The sequence below is a fragment of the Rutidosis leptorrhynchoides genome, chromosome 3, assembly GCF_046630445.1.
Source record: "Rutidosis leptorrhynchoides isolate AG116_Rl617_1_P2 chromosome 3, CSIRO_AGI_Rlap_v1, whole genome shotgun sequence".
Taxonomy (NCBI): domain Eukaryota; kingdom Viridiplantae; phylum Streptophyta; class Magnoliopsida; order Asterales; family Asteraceae; genus Rutidosis; species Rutidosis leptorrhynchoides.
Genome location: NC_092335.1, coordinates 100,007,299 through 100,026,725, shown reverse-complemented (window position 1 = coordinate 100,026,725; position 19,427 = coordinate 100,007,299). Strand labels below are relative to the sequence as shown.

At 32.6% G+C, this 19,427-nt stretch overlaps 3 protein-coding genes across 3 annotated transcripts; 1 reads left to right on the top strand and 2 right to left on the bottom strand.

The window, feature by feature from the left end:
• Nucleotides 1–2,856: 2,856 nt before the first annotated feature.
• LOC139900242 (thaumatin-like protein 1b) lies at nt 2,857–5,346 on the bottom strand. Its single transcript, XM_071883032.1, has 3 exons — nt 4,940–5,346; nt 4,147–4,509; nt 2,857–2,986 (listed from the first exon to the last, which is right to left on the bottom strand). The coding sequence occupies exons 1-3, from the start codon at nt 5,344–5,346 to the stop codon at nt 2,857–2,859; spliced, it is 900 nt and encodes a 299-aa protein (XP_071739133.1).
• A 4,985-nt stretch (nt 5,347–10,331) lies between these two features.
• Nucleotides 10,332–14,470, bottom strand: LOC139896564 (calcium-dependent protein kinase 28-like). The gene is made up of 12 exons (XM_071879209.1): nt 13,951–14,470; nt 13,319–13,449; nt 13,186–13,227; nt 12,973–13,084; nt 12,809–12,887; nt 12,328–12,497; nt 12,108–12,234; nt 11,637–11,752; nt 11,450–11,557; nt 11,311–11,373; nt 11,047–11,220; nt 10,332–10,778 (listed from the first exon to the last, which is right to left on the bottom strand). The coding sequence occupies exons 1-12, from the start codon at nt 14,275–14,277 to the stop codon at nt 10,647–10,649; spliced, it is 1,581 nt and encodes a 526-aa protein (XP_071735310.1). The 5' UTR covers nt 14,278–14,470; the 3' UTR covers nt 10,332–10,646.
• A 1,399-nt stretch (nt 14,471–15,869) lies between these two features.
• On the top strand, nt 15,870–17,042 carry LOC139900241 (uncharacterized). Its single transcript, XM_071883031.1, has 2 exons — nt 15,870–16,461; nt 16,576–17,042. Exons 1-2 carry the CDS (start codon nt 15,870–15,872, stop codon nt 17,040–17,042), a joined length of 1,059 nt encoding a protein of 352 aa, XP_071739132.1.
• Nucleotides 17,043–19,427: the final 2,385 nt, after the last annotated feature.

Genomic DNA, 19,427 nt, shown 5'->3' with positions numbered 1-19,427 from the left:
TGGGCTGAGAATACATGCACTGCTTTTATAAATGTTTGACGAAATAGACACAAGTACTTGAAACTACATTGTATGGTTGGATTACTATACCGAATATCGCCCCTTCAAGTCTGGTAACCTAAGAATTAGGAAAATGGCCCCTAATTGACGCGAATCCTAAAGATAGATCTATGGGCCTAACAAACCCCATTCTGAAATTTGGAATGCTTTGGTACTTCGATTTAAATGGTGATTGCGATTGCCAATATTTATGGCATACTTGCGAGTATGCAGGGGATATTCTATATGCATTATCTTAATGTCGGTTACCAGGTGTTCATCATACGAATGGATTTTTTATACACTTGCGATTGTAATGATATTTATGAAAATGAAATCTTGTGGTCTATTAAGATTATGGAAATGATTATTATGTTAAACCTATGAACTCACCAACCTTTTGGTTGACACTTTAAAGCATGTTTATTTTCAGGTATTAAGGAAATCTTCCGCTGTGCATTTGCTCATTTTGGAGATATTACTTGGAGTCATTCATGACATATTTCAAAAGACGTTGCATTCGAGTCGTTGAGTTCATCAAGATTATTATTAAGTCAATTATAGTTGGATATATTATGAAATGGTATGCATGCCGTCAACTTTCGTTGTAATGAAAATTTGTCTTTTTAAAAACGAATGCAATGTTTGTAAAATGTATCATATAGAGGTCAAGTACCTCGCGATGTAATCAACTATTATGAATCGTTTATAATCGATATGAACGGGGCATCTCATTTAAACTCTTATAGTCGAAACTTGTATTTCTGAACGAAACTTGTAAACGGGTCGATGTGGGCCCGGTGTTGTGAAACTTGGTTTTATGGTGAAAACTTCTTACTTTTAATTAATATAACATGTTGTGAAAGTCGTTTCGTTTTAAAAGTGTCGGGAAGCGGGTTTTTCGCCCGCGTGTTTGTGACAAACTGATCAGAAATATTTAGTTCATTTGGACGCCGTCCAAAAGGCTTGGACGCCGTCCTGGTCTTCAGTACTGGACGCCGTCCAGATTACTGGACGCCGTCCAGATTACTGGACGCCGTCCAGATGCACTGCCAAGCAAAAAAAAATTTAGGGCGTGTTTTTGGCATAACGAGGGTTGGGGCGTTACAATATCTCTCTTGGTTATTTACCAGAACACTTAGAGTCCATACTCACCTCTTGCATTCACAACTATCATCATTTACAGAGAATCATTCAAGTTTTATATTAATTGTTTGATTTCTAGCAAGAGACATTCTATATTAGAATTATTGTAAACATTATATGTTGAAAACATTATGAGCTTACTTATGTGTCGTACTATATTGGGGTGATCAAGATAATAGAGTTGTTATTGTGAAAGAACTCTAGTATTTGTGGTGACTCTTTCATTGAAATTGAAAGATTCGTACTAGTGTGACTTGTTGAAGAACAAATTGGTGTATTCGGAGATAACTATCTATTAGTTAATTGAGAAGTGGATTAAAGAGGATTAGTTAAATCGTCCCCAACCATCGCGTTTAAGAATCTTTGTTGTTTGTTTTTCAATTTGTAGATCTTATTATATCTTATGGTCGTGCGCCCGCTGACATTTTATTGCAAACTGTTTGTTTTTCTGAAGACAAAAGACAAAATTATATCTTAATTTGTTTTCGAACTTGCAGACTTTGAAGTATGATTGTAAGTGTTATATACATGATTACGTTATTTTACATATATAAAAATAAACAATGTTCAATATTCAAAATACTTATTCTTAAGTCACATCCTCTCTATTGACATGATTCACATATCATCATAAAAAAACTTGTTAAAACACAAACAACACACCTTAAAGCCCTTAAAATCATTCTAATGCTTTTGTGCTAGCAAATTATTTCACAAACCATTCTTCACAATAACTATACTTGGTAATTGAAACTCATACTCTGAAATTTAGGTCAATTGGGTTACGAGAGAAATTAGTCATGGCAATATAATTCAAAGCCTAAAAAAAATGTTTCAATAGGTATTCCTCACATATTGGTTCCTATAGCAAACTTAAAGAATAGGGTCAAAGAGGTAGCAATTCCTAAAGCTCGATATACATGGATAAGTCTAATGAATTTTGTAAATGGGTCGAACATAAAAAAGTTTCATTCGTCAAACATTTTTGAAAACAATCATTGTTATATTGTTTATCGTGTATATTATAAATTTACATGTAAACTGTAATCAAAAATGTAAAAGTCGCATGTGAAAATAGATGACCGGTTTGGACCCATTTGACCAATTTGATCCATAACCTGTTTCGACCCTTTACCCAACCCGACTCAACCTGATCTATTTGAACCAGTTAATTTTTTTTACATGTTTGACTCATGACCCATCTCATCCTAAAATTATTTTGACCCGTTATCTAAACCGACCCAACCTGACACTTTTACTATGTATAGCACTAACAGCTGTTAGTGTAGTCCACAAGGATCTACACGGTAAAATACTACAAATTCCCGATTGTAAATTTTGATGAAGATAGATCCGAATTCATGTTAACCAACAAATTGCACAATGTCATGCATAACATTTAAATACCAAAACATTTAAATACCACAATGTCATGCACGGTAAAATACCACAATGTCATGCATAACATTACCAAGAGTAAGTTTTCCTCATGTATGTGTAGAAAGAACGCAAATCATTTAAATAATTTCTATGTATAATATAATAAATCTACTTAAAAACCAAAACATTTACAATCGGTCAAATACGTTGGAAAACTAAGGCCATTTTCTTGATCTCCGATCTTGTGTGAAACAAAAACATAGTATTTTTTCTGACATTCTGACTAATCTTCTATAACATCCAAACAAAGTTCAATATGAAAGTAACAAAGAAGAATAAAACTGAAGAAACGCCGACAGATTTAGCCAATGAGCCGCTGCTGCTTCTCTTAGCCGATTGGCCGGCTCCTGTTGTTTTTTGGCTGCACACAATTTAATGATTTAACAATCATATATTACAAAATTTAATATTTAATATTTAATATATAGTTTATATATAAAGTATAATAATTTTATTAGAAAAATAATTAAATGTGTAAACAACTGATCGACATGGTAGCGTGGGCGACATATGTTTCTACCACTTATTTAACATTTTTCGCTAAGTCGGTACACCGACTCACGATACTCGATATACACATGCTTTGATCTATATATATTATATTATTTATTTATCAAATTTAATATAGATCTTACAAGCAAAATTGTTTAAATAAACAAAAATTAATAAATTTAAATGCGTAGTGTTGTTGACAAGAAATTAGACATTAAATCCTTGTCACGGCCCGATATAGGCCAACCAAAAATTAAGATATGATATTCATCCTAACTCCTAAGCTCTAATATACCTCTTATAATATACATATACAATATATAATATATCATATAAAAAAGTTAAGTTTATCATTAATATTAAATATATATTAATATTATTATTATTTTAACTATTCTAATAAAAAGATGATATATCACTGTTCATAAATTAAAATTTATATAATCTATAAAACATATCGTTAATAATAGATAAGTTAATAAAAATTTCACGTTTATTAAAATTGCTAATATTTCACATTATGAAAATTATTTGAAACAATTCTCAGCTTTTTAAAAGAAACTGGTACATTATCCCTCTTTTTAACCTTTTTTTAATTAACTTATTAATTTTCGTTTATACATATTTATTTATTATTATAACTGATAACCCTTTTACCACAAAAGAAATCACATTATTTATAAAAAATTTGGTTAAGAACACGAGTTAACTTTTCCCTTACTCCGTATTATTTAAACTCATCCCCATATATATGTAACTATAAAAAAATGCATAACGCTTCCAAAAGGTACACACACATTACATTAACAAACTTACAACTGATGTTAATGGTTAACATAAACCATATAAAAATCTTATCCAGTTAGTATAAGTATTTTTTTTTTTTTTTTTTTTTTTGAAAACAGAACAAAGTCAACTAAGATAATTTTATGTACACTTTCTGAGTATATAAATTTTTTATTACTCCGGAATTGATTGTACCTGTTGATATTAAGTGTACACTTAATTTAAATTGACGTGTAAAAGTACCTGTTAGCTGTGTTAGCTGGTGCAGGGCAAAAAGTGATGATGTAATTAGCAGATGAGCACGTAAACGTGCTTGTTCCATCATCGTATGCGTAACTATACGACGTCGGACAAGCAGTTTTGAAATACTCAGAGTACGATGTCGGACTGCACGTTTGTGGAGTCGAATACGCTCCACTACAACAATACATTGGATCACCAAACGCTTCACATGCACTTCTACATGCCACAGATTGATCACTATCACCGGCGCCGGTCAACTTCAGCTCCGACGGGCAGTTTTTGTTCAAATCAACTAAACATCCGGTCACATTGCAGTTTCCACCTGACCCACCTTCTGGTACCACCATCATAGGAAGATTGTATCTAAAAAGGTAAATACACGGTTATTTAGTATACGTACAAACAACTAAACCAATTTTTAAGGGAATTTGTATGAAAATTTAGTAAACTATATCGCATAAACTACATTGTGGGTGTGAACTTTTAAATTTGTAGTGTATTAAGTGTACACCAGCACATTAATCAAAATTATTGTCAAATTAATGCTCACCATTATTTGTTCCTAAATTTATATCTTAATTACTTATATATAATATAGTGAAGTGATTCTCCGTCTCTGGTGATTTTATTATGAACCTTAGACTTTATTTTATAATAAGATGCCTTTTAACATAATGCAGATTTAATATCAACATCAAATTTTCTTCTGAAACGACAATTTAAATACAAATATAAATATTATTTATCAATTAGTTATAATATGCAATGCAAAAAGTGACTTGGTGTTAATTACCCGTCTACAAGGCTGACGTCATAGAAATCCATTCCATTAGCACCATTAAGTGTGAATTCAGCTAACGTTGCCGGCGGCGTAGCACCACCACCGTTACATTCCACTGTTCCTGAGCCACAATCACCTGTGACGCAACTAAATCTTCCGGTGGAATCAGTGGAGCAAAGTGTGCGACCCCACATGCGACCGGACCAATTAAGAGGCATAAAGATTGAATTCGATTGGCCAGGTTCTAGACCAAAACCTGTGGTGGGTAACGGTGGTGAGCCGGCGCCGGAAAGAAGACCGGCCCAAACGGGATAACTGCATTGATTGGTGAGTGTGAATGTAGATGATTGAGTTAAATTCAATGACGATATTATATAGAATAAAGTGAACCAATATATGTAGAATTGAAGCTGTGACATTGTGAATATATGTTGAGAGTTGTGATTAATGGTGACGGTTGATTTACTCCGGCGACGGTGTTCGGAGAAGGTGGTGGATTTAGAGGACCTTGTGTGTATTTGTTTTATACGATTACTTTATTAACCGTTGTGGTTTGCATGTACGGAGTTATTTATAATGGAGGGTGTTATATAGATATAATAAAAGTTGGAGAGGAAGATAAATTAAGTAATTATGTATTAGGCATATCATATACTTGAAGAGCAAGACAAATAATTTACTTTAAGATAAAGTTTAGTTAATTATGGCATAGATATTTTTTAGATAAGTTTTGTAGTTTGTTCTAATCCTAATCTCGTGTTATATATATATATATATATATATATATATATATATATATATATATATATATATATATATATATATATATATATATATATATATATATTGATTAATAACACTAATTTCAAGTTTAGAGAATTATTTTCTTATAAAAGGATTGTGATGAATTATGACTTTGACAACAGTATTGATAAAAAAAAATGTACCAAATGACCTTTATTAATATGAAAATTTTAGTTTGAGACTTTTTCTTAGCAAAAATAAGCTTATTATATTTATAAATGTAGGTTCACAACCTGATTATTTTCAAATTAAGTTGTCACTTTAAAATTAGTCAGTTTGCATATCGAGTGAATCACTCAAGCTCGAAAATGCTTTATTGTTAAAAACTCACAATTTAACTCTAACTATTAGGTAATTTGTGGATGATTTGTGATTTCTTAATGAAAGTGATCATTTTATCTATGATTGTAACTAGTTTTCGAACCTCGCTTCGCGTCGGGAGTTCGATTTTTAATGTATTTTATTGTGTTTAGTTACGGAGCCTGCGAGTGAAAAATCAACATATATGAAAAGTACCCTAAATATTTAGCGTTTTTTTTAAAAGTATCCGTTTTGAGTATAGTTAGTGACATTGTGTTCATAAAATTATTTCGAGTTTAAGGATGGTGTCGGAAAAATTTAACTCGTTGCGAGCTAGAAGATATGACCTGTTGAATATTTGAGTAGAGTTTATTTAAGATATTTTATGAAAATTTTGATTTGACGCTTTAACCCCCTGTGTTGGGGGCCGATTTTAATTTTTCAACAAAGTGTGGGGGGCTTTTGTGGTGTTACTTGAAAGAAAGAAGGGGAAAAAAGTGAAAAGACGAAAATACCCCTGATAATATTCATAAGTTTTGCCTAATAGTTAATATGGTAATATCACTGTCAATTACTTGGTCTCTACTTTCTTTTCTTATATATCTAAAATCGACATCATAGGCACAAAAGGGCCTTTCCTCCATCTTTGATGAACGTTGCAAGTGAGGCAGAAAAAGACTAAGAAAACGTGCAACTACTTTACATTTGTATATAATATATATAGTCCGTCTGCTTTAGTATTCTAATTAACTAATAAACACTATTTTTTTAAAAACAATTCACACATCCAACATAGTTTGTTTCATGAATACACGCATGATGTTCATCCCGATTTTGAACTCATAACTATGTAGTTAGAAATTAGAAGTTATTTCAATACCGCTAGACATAATACAAATATCACTTTCAAACATTAATAATTTAGTAATAATGGGCTTTTGGGCTATGACCAAGGCTAACCAAGGCCAAGGGTCGAGCTAATGGGCCACATCCAGAGTAGCACGTCATTTTCATTTTTCCTAGTGCCTAATTTATGACTAATTTAATTTATTTTCTATATTATATATTTATATTTATATAGAGGTTCGTTTTAAATTTTGAAAAGGTAAATCCCTTTTGGCTATTTCAAATCGACAGTTTTGTAGTCGTTTTCATTATCTCTTAATTCTATTGTATCTTGGTAAGTGATTACTTAATTAGAAATTAATATAAATAACACAGTGTGACGTTCAAAGCTCAAATCAATAAACTAGCTTTGTACTCCATCCATCACATATTAATAGTCCACATAGATAGTAACATCTAAGATTGTATTTAATGTAGTGTGATGGACCATTTTTCTCACCCACAATGTCCAATCACACCACTAATGGGCGTGATGGCTTTACAATCTTCGAGCGTGATCGAGGCGAGGCCGTCACACTCTCCATCACGTGGGTTATGAGTATAATATTGTTATTAATATCATTATTACTACTTGTTCAACCAACTTTCATTTCCACCTTAGCACATTACCAATCATTCCTTCTCCAATATTTCTCCTTTTCCAATCACATTGCTACGTCACCGATATTACATAAAGAAAACCCACCACATTGTCACGTCAATGACACCACTAAAAACAGTCTAAAACCGATTTTATGATGGCTTCATTTTTCTTATGAATATCATGGCTTCATTTTGTTAATATATGAAACATCTTTTATGTTGTTTTTAGAACGTTTTATGATTAATACCTAATATTTTCATATGTAATTTGCCTATTGAGGTGGGGAGAGGTTTGAACAAGGAAGGAAAAGAAGACTCTCGTTGATCACGAGGGTGAGATCACCGATCGCGAGGCATCAAGGCAAAATGCGAAAATTTGTTCGAAGTGGCTCACTGATCGCGAGCCTAGTCTCGCAAATCGCGAGACTAAGTGGCCAGCAAGTCGGTTTTAATTGTTTCCTCATCGTGTTTACTCTTATATATTGTAACTCTAATCTTTTGTAATATTGTGCGTGGAATTATTAGTGAAAAATCTCTTATTTGTGCTCGTGAACTAACTCATTCTCTGTATTTGATTGAGTTGGAATATAACCATGTTAAATTGTTGTGTCATTTATCGTTTATGCTTTAAATTATTCGTTTGTTGTGTGTGAGTTCTTTGATAATTGACAATATCACAATCACATGTATTGTTTGGATCCTACGAATTCTAACATGTCATACAGTATTTTGTTTTATTTCACATTAGTATACTCAATTTTTCGTGTTATTGTACTATATAGATTTATGCTTTAGAGTGTAAATTATTTTACTGCTAGCACCACTTACACACCATTCTTACATAAGAACATCAATACTCCTTAATTTACCCTTTGTATTATCAAATTGGAATTGGGTCAGATCTCCTTTTGGTCGAGCTAATGGCGAGTTACAGAACCTTCATTCATTGTTAGATTCTTACGCGAAACATGATGCAGATACAGACACGTGGCAATGGGTGTTGCCCTCAAGTGGTAATTTCACAACCAAAAAGCTCTCAAGACTCAGTGATGATCATTTGATTTTAGATAACAGGTCGAGAAATGCTACTCTTAAAAATAATATTGTCCCACAAAAGGTGAAAATCTTCATGTGGAGGGTCCTAAACACACGGATTTCGGTTTGTACCGAACTCGACAAGAGAGGTATTGACTTGGACTCCGTTAGGTGCCTTTTATGTGATGATGACATCGAATCGATTGATCACTCAATGATATTTTGTCGTTCGCCGTATGATGTTTGGGAAAGAGTTTACAAGTGGTGAAAATTAGGACCGGTCATAAACCTTAGAATCAACAAGGCCTTTCATGGTAAATGTAATCGCTCTCTTACTCCGGTGGGTGCCCTTATTTGGCAAGCATTGGAGTGGAGTTGTGTGCTTATCTTATTTGGCGGAATCGCAATTAAAAAGTCTTCTAAAAAAAGTGTTGGAATGGAGCAACGGCTCTTAGGGAAATTCAATTATAATCTTACGAGTGGATTATTTCGCGCATCAAGGACAAAAATATCGAGTGGTTAGGATGGCTAACCAATCCCTTAATGTACTGTATTTAGTTTCAAGCTTGTTTTGTAAAGTTGCACTCTCGGCAACACCTTTTTTGTTTCGTGTATGTTCTGTATCATTGTTCGAGTTTTACTATAGTTACCCAGGTTCCATTGTAACTGGGCTATAGTCCCCTTGTAACGGGCTGAATCTGGCCATTTCGAGTTCTAATATATCCGCTTGCCTTTCGAAAAGAAAAAAAAATTTATCAACAAAGTAATTGCCAACTTCTGTTGTAACCAAATATAGTGGGCATTTGGAAAAACCGAAACCAAAAGGTCTTTACAAATAAAAGTTGGAATGTACCGACGGCTTTGAACGAGATAGAAGTTAAGACATTCGAGTGGGTCGTGAAAAGGTGTAAAAAGAAGACTATCGAATGGCATACGTGGCTACATAATCCTCAAGCTTTCCTCTCATAATTTGTACCTTGTTATGGTGCTTACTTAGCATCAATGTATATAATATAGTTTGAGTACTAGTAGATAATAGTTGTGTAGTTGTGTTCTGTAGCCAAGTAACAGATACAAAGCATGTGAAGGTTGTGCTCTATCACAATTGGTAGGCACAATATTTGTAATGTGGGACTTTTCATTTTAATAATATTAATATATAGTGGGCATTGGGCAATGATCAATGTTATTCACAGTATTAATTTTGATAAATATATCGAAGTTGTGAAACAAACAGTTATGCCGTTATACTATATGTATTATGTAGAAGTTGTTAAAAAAAATTAAACGTATGAGGTAAAATCGTGATGCATAAACACATCTCAAATTAAGTATGTGTTATAATCTTATATACTTGTGTTATAATCACTTGTTTATGTTCTATATTTTGTTCAACTTTCAACTTGAAAAATAAGCTTAAATATCTACATTAAGTACTTATAACTTTATAACTACTAGCTAGTTTCACCAAACATATTCATAAGCTTATTAAAAGTTTATTGTAAATATAAGTTGCAGAATAATAAATTAGTTGAAATACAGTAGTTTTTTAAGGCAAAACAGTTAGGGTATTTATCAGTGTAATACTTGCATCATGTACAAACTGTTGTTTATAAAGCGCAATTCAAAACTACACAAACCAAATAATTGGAAAAAGCTTGAAAATCCGTTGCCGCGAAATACAGTAGTAGTTTTTATTCATTAAATTCTTTAGTTTTATGCAAATTGTATTACATAAACATAAGCTAATTAGCCAACCACTTGTACGAAAAAGAAATCAACTCCAAATTTCTCCAGCTATCAGCTAGTTTTCCAAACATACATTCGGGTCATACTTTATACAACTACACAAGCATACACTATGCTCGATTCCGAGCCAAAACATTTGTGAAAACTACCAAACAAATCAACATACAAAAAGATAACACTAACACAACCTATGTTTATACATACAACTATTAGTTCAAGTGCAAATAAATGTGTCTCTATAGTTGTATTTTAAACAGGGGAGAAGGTAGAAAACTTGTAATCTTTTGACTTTTATCCACCATATTTTGGTAGTGTCCACGACATTGTTTTCGGTTGATGTTTATTATGTGATTATTCGTGAACCCATGCTTGCTGTTCTTAACAGCCGACGAAACTCTGACAAGCTAATCTTACCATCCTTGTCAATATCGGCCTCTTCCAAAAGCGGATCTATTGAACCCTTTAGTCCCGTATGCTGCAACAAAAATAGGAGTTTCTCAACATGAGAAGAATAAAAAGAAAGATTTAGTTTGACTTTAGAAGTCAAAGGAGCATATTTCTGCCTTCACAAATTTGATAAAGTAGTGATGACATCACACCATGTTAAAACTAGTAATAATATAAGTAATTTTGACCCTCTAACCGAATATCCATGTTCAAAATAGAACTCAAAATTGTTTCAAAAGGTGTTCTGTTTGACTTCAAAAGTCAAAGTTTAAAAAACTCAAACAATAAATAGTTACCATTCTGAGTTCTTCTGGAGTAATATATCCGTCCCTATCGACATCAAATTTCTCAAACGCAGCCTGAGATAACTGCTGCCATTTTCCAGAATTATTTTCTTCTAACTGATGAACATGAAGAGTGGCTGCAACAAATTCAGTAAAATCTACAAGTCCATCTGTGTTACTATCTATCTGCATCACAAAATATAAAAATATAGCCCATGAAAATCACACCATAAGCATAAAAAAAAAAAGTTTGACATTCAAAAAAGACAATCTTACTGCTTCTAGAATCTCTGAAACACGTGATTCTTTCATCTTCCATGGAAGGTCTTTAGCAAGGGCCTGCAAAAAATCATACTAATTTTCAGTACAAGTACAAAAAGTTTAACTTGATATTTGAGGTCAAAGTCAAACATACCTCTTTCATTTCCTCAAGACTAATAGCGCCGTTTTTATCTACATCAATTGCGTGAAATTGATCTTTTAGATCGGCTAGCTCCTCTTCATCAAGGGTGCTAGCCAATGCCTATACGAGAAGATCGGATATTAGAAGTCTTTTATGTAGGATTAATTTAATAACTATGAGATAAATTATAAATAAGTACCCGTAGAGCAAATTGTTTTAGGCGACTGAATTTCACGAATTCACGCATGTTCGATAGAACGGAAATATCAAGAGGAATTTCAGAAGCGTTTCCACCTTCTCGAACCCATGGGTGTGCTATAAAAATTGAAGACGTAGTAAGCTATGATTTTTTATTGAATGAGATAATGAACCAAAGGCATATATGATATTTTGTTTATACTTCGTATTAAATGAAAAAAAAAAGATTACCATTTTAACCTTCTACATGTCTAAGATTACCATTTCTAGAAGGAGTACTCGCCACTCGGGGAGTACTCGGTTAGGACTTTTTAGGGAAAACTCGGCAACTCAGGAGTACTCGGATGTTGACCAAGTTTAACTTTGACCGATTTTTCGAGTAATCCTGAATTTTGGCCTAGTTTGACCAGGTTTGACTAGTGTCGTAAACTCTAGATGTAAGTACACGAGAACAAGAAAAAGATAGACATACATAGGGCTTGAGCAGCGGTAAATCTTGTACGAGGATCTTTGACGAGCAATTTCTTTACAAAATCTTTGGCACTCGCACTAACGTTTGACCATGGTTTGCGTCGGAAATCAGGTTTATTTCTTAATACCTATCATCATATATTATAATAACTTTGGTATGTTAAACATCTAGTAAATACCCAATTACATGTGGAGTATGTGTATATGTTTAATTAAATTACCTCTTTAAAAATCCCATTTTCAGTTTTATCCCAAAAGGGTCGGCGCCCGCATAGTAGAATGTACGTGATAACGCCTATGCTCCATACATCTGATTCCGGCCCTGATTTACGCTTTAATACTTCGGGAGCAACATAGTACGCACTGCCGACAATATCTGTAAACTTCTTTCCTACATTCATGACATAAACACAGTTATGGCAGAAATTTTATTGGATTTATTTATTATTAAAATAAACTAATTAATTAGTTGTTTCAAATACTTCAACATTGATATATATAGTAGAGTATATAAACAGGAAGATTTTCAATAAATTGTGGAAAGTATATGCAAATCCAAATATTTTAACTACAACCCTTTTTATTGTAACTGATTTATTTAATTTTGAATATCAAGGCGATTACTTACAAAACGAGCATCCAAATATGACGGAAAAAGACAAAGCAACTTAAAGAAAATGCAGGAGTTGATATAACACAAACCTGGCTTTATAAAGTCCGATAGACCAAAATCTGTAGCCTTTAAGTTTGAATCATCTTTTTTTGACTTGAAAAGAAAATTCTGTATATTTTAAGAAAATGAAAGAAGGTTATTATCGTCCTAGAACAACGGGTCAATATAAGACATCGGTAATGAGTTTTAGTACCTCTGGTTTCATGTCACGGTGTACTAAACCTTGTAAATGGCACTCTGCAGCAACTTTAAGCATTTGTCGTACGACGACTGCTGCATCTTTCTCAGAATAATGACTATCTTTCCTAAATACAAGAAACTTAAACTAAGTATTTATTCAATATTATATTCGAATGATACCATTATTAGTAAACATTTATGAATAAGATGGAAGTTTAGTTCTTACTTTCCCAAAATCCGGTCCAACAACTCACCACCCTCGCATAACCTGAAAATGGTAACCAATAACTGTAAAGTTATTTTCTTGGTAATTAAATTGAAGCATTGGAATAAAAAGGTGATAACTTTATACAACGTACTCCATAACTATGTACACGTAGGAGTTATCTTCATATGCGTTATGGAACTGAACCACGTTTTCATGACCACTTAAAGCCTGCAATATCTTGACTTCTCTTTTAACATCTTCCACAGCAATCGGAAGAATCATCTGTTGAAAAAGGCAATAAAAATGTAGCAAACTGTTACATTCACACTTGCTAACTACACTACTTATGTTGGTGAAATGAAATTATATTTTTATTGTGTTACATCAAACAAAAAAGACAAAAATATGTGAATTTTGTATAATTTGTAGTTTCTGGCAAAAACTACGTATTTTGGTCAAATTCCAAACAGAAGCATGATTCAAGCAATTAGTCAACTTCTGATCATCCAAAAGTGATGAACTTAAATAATTAATCAAAATAAAAAATATATTCTGGATCATGAAGACCAAAACTTAAAAGGAAAATACTACTTATAACAGATGCTACTGAACTACGAGTATAAAAAAAGCCAAGTCAAATCAAAATATATTCTGGATCAAGAAGACCAAACTTTAATTCAACAAACTGGGTCAGTTAATTCATCAGTAACTTACATTTTTTATTATGCAATCAAAATTCATAAGCAAAAATAGGTCAACTATAGTCCAGAAAACAAAAGTTACCTTATTTTTGTCAATTTTCTTGACAGCAACACGATCACCATTAGCTTTATCAATAGCAACATATGTATACCCAAATTGACCATGACCCAATAATTTCCCAATTGCATAATTACTATCAAAATCTTTTGAATACCCAAAATCTGTTCTTTTTCCACAAGCAATTACTCCATTTCTTGAACCACTCTTTCCTTTCCTTTTCTGGATCTCTTTGGGTGTCCCAGTTTCACCATGTTTTCCGGTGGCAGTTACCGGCCGGCGATGTTCGGAGGTAGAGGGTGTGTTGCTGTTGGCGCCACTAATTTTTGTGGTTGACAAACAAGCACCCATATCTTGTAACTTTGATAAAACTTGATCAAAATGGAAACTTTTTCAAGGGGTTTTAGTGGGAGTTTAATTTATACGTAGTTCATTAATGAGGAAGGTCTATTAAATGCATATGAGGTTGTGTGAAAAATAGGTGTATATAAAATCAATAAAATGTGAAGTAAACGGTAGGAGGGTTGATGATGATGGTGGACGGTTGTGGGGGTCAAAAGACAACTTTTTTAACCCATGAAGAAGAAGAGAGAGATTGATGAGGACCCATTATTGATTTAGTCCATAACTTAATTAATTTTTGTAATTAAAATATAAATAAAATTAGCCATTTTTAATTTCTAGTTCACATCTTTTCATCTTGCTTTCTAACTTCTTGGTCTTTGTACTAATTTATATTCTAATACTCTCGTAGTATTCTAATTCTAATACTTTTGCTTTCTATCAAGTATCAACATCAACACTCTGCATTATTACCTGGCACTCACATACGGAGTGTATTTTTGGATATGGTAAAATATGGTTCGTTAGTCCTATAATTATCCCGTTTGATTTTTCCATGTCTAGTCAATATTATATTGAGACAAAAAGAGGTAAAATAAAAGGATACTCTTATTATTGTTCATTTTCATACATTGATAGAAATAAAGAGATAAAATTATTATGAATCTTTAAAATATACTTATAAGATAGAAAGATAGGTAAAAATGAAGGAGTAACTGAAAAATAAATAAAAATACATTTTAATTATGATATTTCTTAAATTGTACTGTATGTTGTTTGTTTAAGGATAATAAATATGAGACAATGAAGTACTATATTTAAATATTTAAAAATTGTCTAAATTATTTCTTCATTTAATGAAATATTTAATAAATTATTAAGATAAGCAGTTTTTTGTAAGACGTTTTTTAGTATATATTAATATTTATATATTTATATTTATATTAACGTGTTTGAACATATCATAAACGGAGTATAGTTTAATACCGTAATAAGTAATCGTAACATGTTTATAATTTAAAGTTACTATAGTAAACACGGATATCAAAATTAAATAGAAAAGATTGGTCTAAAAAAGATTTATTAAAATTTTGTAATTTTATCAACTCAATATTTTTTTTTGATAACCGAGTAAACTCCTTATGAATGAGCACATTGGCTCCTTCATAGAAGATAAAACATCGGGTAATCAAGACCACCGAGCGCGTAATCAGATACCGGGTGACTTAAGCATTATGCGCACCCTCTTGTCACACTATCTTTCTGAATGATTTGGCATAAGAGCACCCGGTGCCCATAACTTTTTTTCACCGTCCTCCTATATCGACGCCAAGATCGACGGTCGGCCGACACCAGCACGGCGTCGATCTCGCCGTCGATTTCCGATATCCCAAATCCGACAGTGGCTTCAACGGTTTGATTTTTTGAATATTTAAAAACTAGCCGTTTTTAACGGCTAGTTTTCCTATTTTTTTTTTTTTTTCCTATTCTTATAAATAACACCATATTTTTTCATTTTACACACACACCCATTTTCTTATTCACCTTTCAACACAATTATCTTATTTATCAATTTTTTTTTTATCTTTTCTTCTCAAAATATGTCGTCTTCTTCGAGTACTTCCGGCGACTCGTTCACAAACTATACACTAAACGTACTTGAAGATTTATCTGCTGAAGAAGAAGTTAACTCACGTCGTTATATACGTCGAAATCATTATGAAGCACACGATCGTTTGATGGACGATTATTTTAACGAGGGTTGCAAATATACGGATGAAAATTTCAAACGAAGATTTCGAATGCGGCGACGTGTTTTTCTTAGGATTATGAATGATATTCTAAGCTACTCAGCAAATCCATTGCCGCATTATTTTAGATGGTTTCATCGAAGACAAGATACACGTGGTAAGTGGAGTATTAGCCCACATTTGAAGATGACAGCCGCACTACGTCAGCTAGCATACGGTTATACACCGGATGCGTTGGATGAGTATCTTCAAATGTCTGAACGAGTTAGTCGGGAATCTCTACACAAATTTTGTAGGTGTATCATTGTTTTGTATGCTAACGTCTACCTAAGAGAGCCTACTTTACACGACATTCACCGTTTGTATGAAGGTCATGAAAGGATTCATGGTTTTCCGGGCATGTTGGGTAGTATAGATTGTATGCACTGGGCATGGGCAAGATGTACGGTTGCGTGGAGATGACAGTTTATGCGAGGCGATCACAGTCACCCAACTATTATACTTGAAGCGGTCGCCTCGTATGATAATTGAATTTGGCATGCGTATTTTGGTGTAGCGGGTTCAAACAACGATATTAATGTGCTAAACACTAGTGATTTGTTCAACTCAATGCTTAATGAGGAAATGCCCGACGTTCCTTATCAAATAAATGGGGTTCATTACAGAAGAGAGTATTATTTAGCTGACGGTATTTACCCAACATGGGCGACATTTGTTAAGGGATTTTCAAGTACCGTTGAAGAAAAACGTTCTTACTTTACAAAGAAACAAGCGAGCGCTCGCAAAGATGTTGAAAGAACGTTTGGGATCTTACAAGGCCGTTGGCATATTCTTCAGCAACCTGCACGGTCTTACGAGGTGAATATAATGAGACAACTAATGTACACGTGCATCGTGTTACACAACATCATTATCGAAGACAATGGATACAACCTTGCTGAGAATGATTGGGTAGTTGAGTCCGTTCAACATATACAACGTACTTGGATCGATAGGTGCGACGCTCGTGCAAGAAGTGCATGAAGGCATACGATCTGATTTGGTTGAACATTTGTGGGATCTTCGAGACGACTTACGAATTTTATTACGTATTAGTTTATTTTATGAATTTTAATGAATGTAATGGTTTATTTTATGAATTTTAATAAATGTAATAGTTTATTTTATGAATTTTAATTAATTATTTTATTTTTAAATTAGATTAGTTAAATACAATATTTGAAAATCAATTTAAAAAATAAAAAATGAACACTGAAATTGACACTGAAATGAACACTGTGGACACCTCCACCTTACACACTGTCAGTCAATTTCAGTGTCAAAAATGGACACTGAAAAATAGACACGGACACCTTGTGCTCTAACCAGATATCAAATCCGCATGATGTGCTTCATTGAATAACTCGATAGCCAGTCAGACAAGCATGTGTGGTTAATTAAAATGAATTTAAAAGTTTATACTAGTATATAGTAATTTTAAACGTAGCTTAAATATGTTACGTTTGTGTACAGTGAATTATCCTTCTACATATAGTGATTAGTGTTATTCGTTCATCAATATTTCTATTTATAATATATGATTGAGCCACTTTGGGCATGGAGTAAGAGACAAATTCAAAATTTCGCACACATTTTGTCACATGCTGATTGAACATTAGTGCACCGAACGATAAAACAAAATTTATCATACGTTTCTAAATTTATCATGTCGATAGAACATTAGTGCACTGAGACGTTCTCAGAAAAAATTTCAACAAACGAAAGACACAAGCGGGACAATGCTCGAACCTAGAAAGCTACCGAAAAAACAAAAGCATAATTTATCTATAACCGAGCCTCGCCCTACAAACAGACCAAACTATCGAAACCGAGACTAACTAAACAAGGAAACACGATTATACCAATATGACTAACCCAAAAATACACTAAATAAAAGAATTATAAACCATGATAACAACAAAACAAAAGTAGAATAAAAACTAAGGCGCAACCTTTTTTAAGTTGGCGTTGACAATATCTCGTCCTAGTCGCTTTCCCGCCCGATTCTCGATTCTAAAAGAGAGGACGTTCGACGACCCGTCACAGTAAGAATACCCGAATTCAGTAAACCGTCACTACCTGTTATGGATGAGTCATCTAGCAAAATTGGATGATTGAATTAAATATTGAATACTTAAATCTATAGAGAGATGAGAAGTAGTTGACTACATGTTATGGTCTACTTAAGTAAAGTAGTGACTCAAATTATGTATTGTCTCATTAGATTTAGAGAGGTTTGAGAATTCTACAATTTAAATCAATATTAAAATAGGTGTTAGGTTTAAATGTTCTTAGTGGCACATCATATCTTAGGTGATTAAGGAATGATTGAAAACGATGAAGAAATAATCGATTAAGTCGCGTAAGTAAGTGTTAATATATCCCCTACCGTATTCGTCTCCGAGTTAACTCAAGAAAAAAACCCTCCATCATTTATTCGAATTTTATTAACTACATTATACATGTGAATTCAAGACTTGAAGTATTTTGACGGGTCTGATTTGCAAAAAAAAAAAAGAAAAAAAAAAAAAAAAAAAAAAGTAATAATTCTAATATTCTAACATACTCTCATATGTTTAGAAAAAATAATTATATGTTATACCGTACTAAGACTAACAGGGGCGGAGCCAGGATTTGACGATAGAGGTGGCTTACTCGACAGTTATATATTACATTACAACTTTTTTCACACATCAGTACAACTTATTATATTGAGAAAATAAGTAAATAATCATAACTGTTTATATACCAAATACACAAGTTATGTAAAAAATAATTGTAAAATTTGCTAATTATGCACACGCCAAGCCATTATTTCACGAAACAACGTATCAATAATAGTTCAAAAGTTAAAATTTGTTATATGTGAATAAAATTATGGTTAGACTCTATAATAATATACTTCGGATTGTGTGTCATTATCGTTTAGGAATTTTCAAATGACAACCTTAAGTTGTCATTAAGGAATTAAGACATGAGAGAAAGAATTGTACATTAATAAAAATCAATCACTTTTAAAAAAATAAACACCTCATGTACCACCATTTTTCGCATTAATAAAATTCTTAATGACAACTCCAAAGATTGTCAATACAGGCAAACCAAATAATCTTGTACAAATAAAAGTGAAAGAGGCAAACTTCCTACTTATATCTTTTTTGTTTGTCTAATTCATAGATAAATACTTTACGAAACTTTAGTAACTATTGAACAATAAAAAATATTCTAAGATTTGCAGGATTAAAACTGTTATGGCTCATGTAAAGAACTAATAAAGTAAATTTGTACGATATATTTCAGTTAAAAAAAAAATTGTTTTGGAATATTGATATTACAAATATTGATTGTAATTTCTTAGATGAATAATTG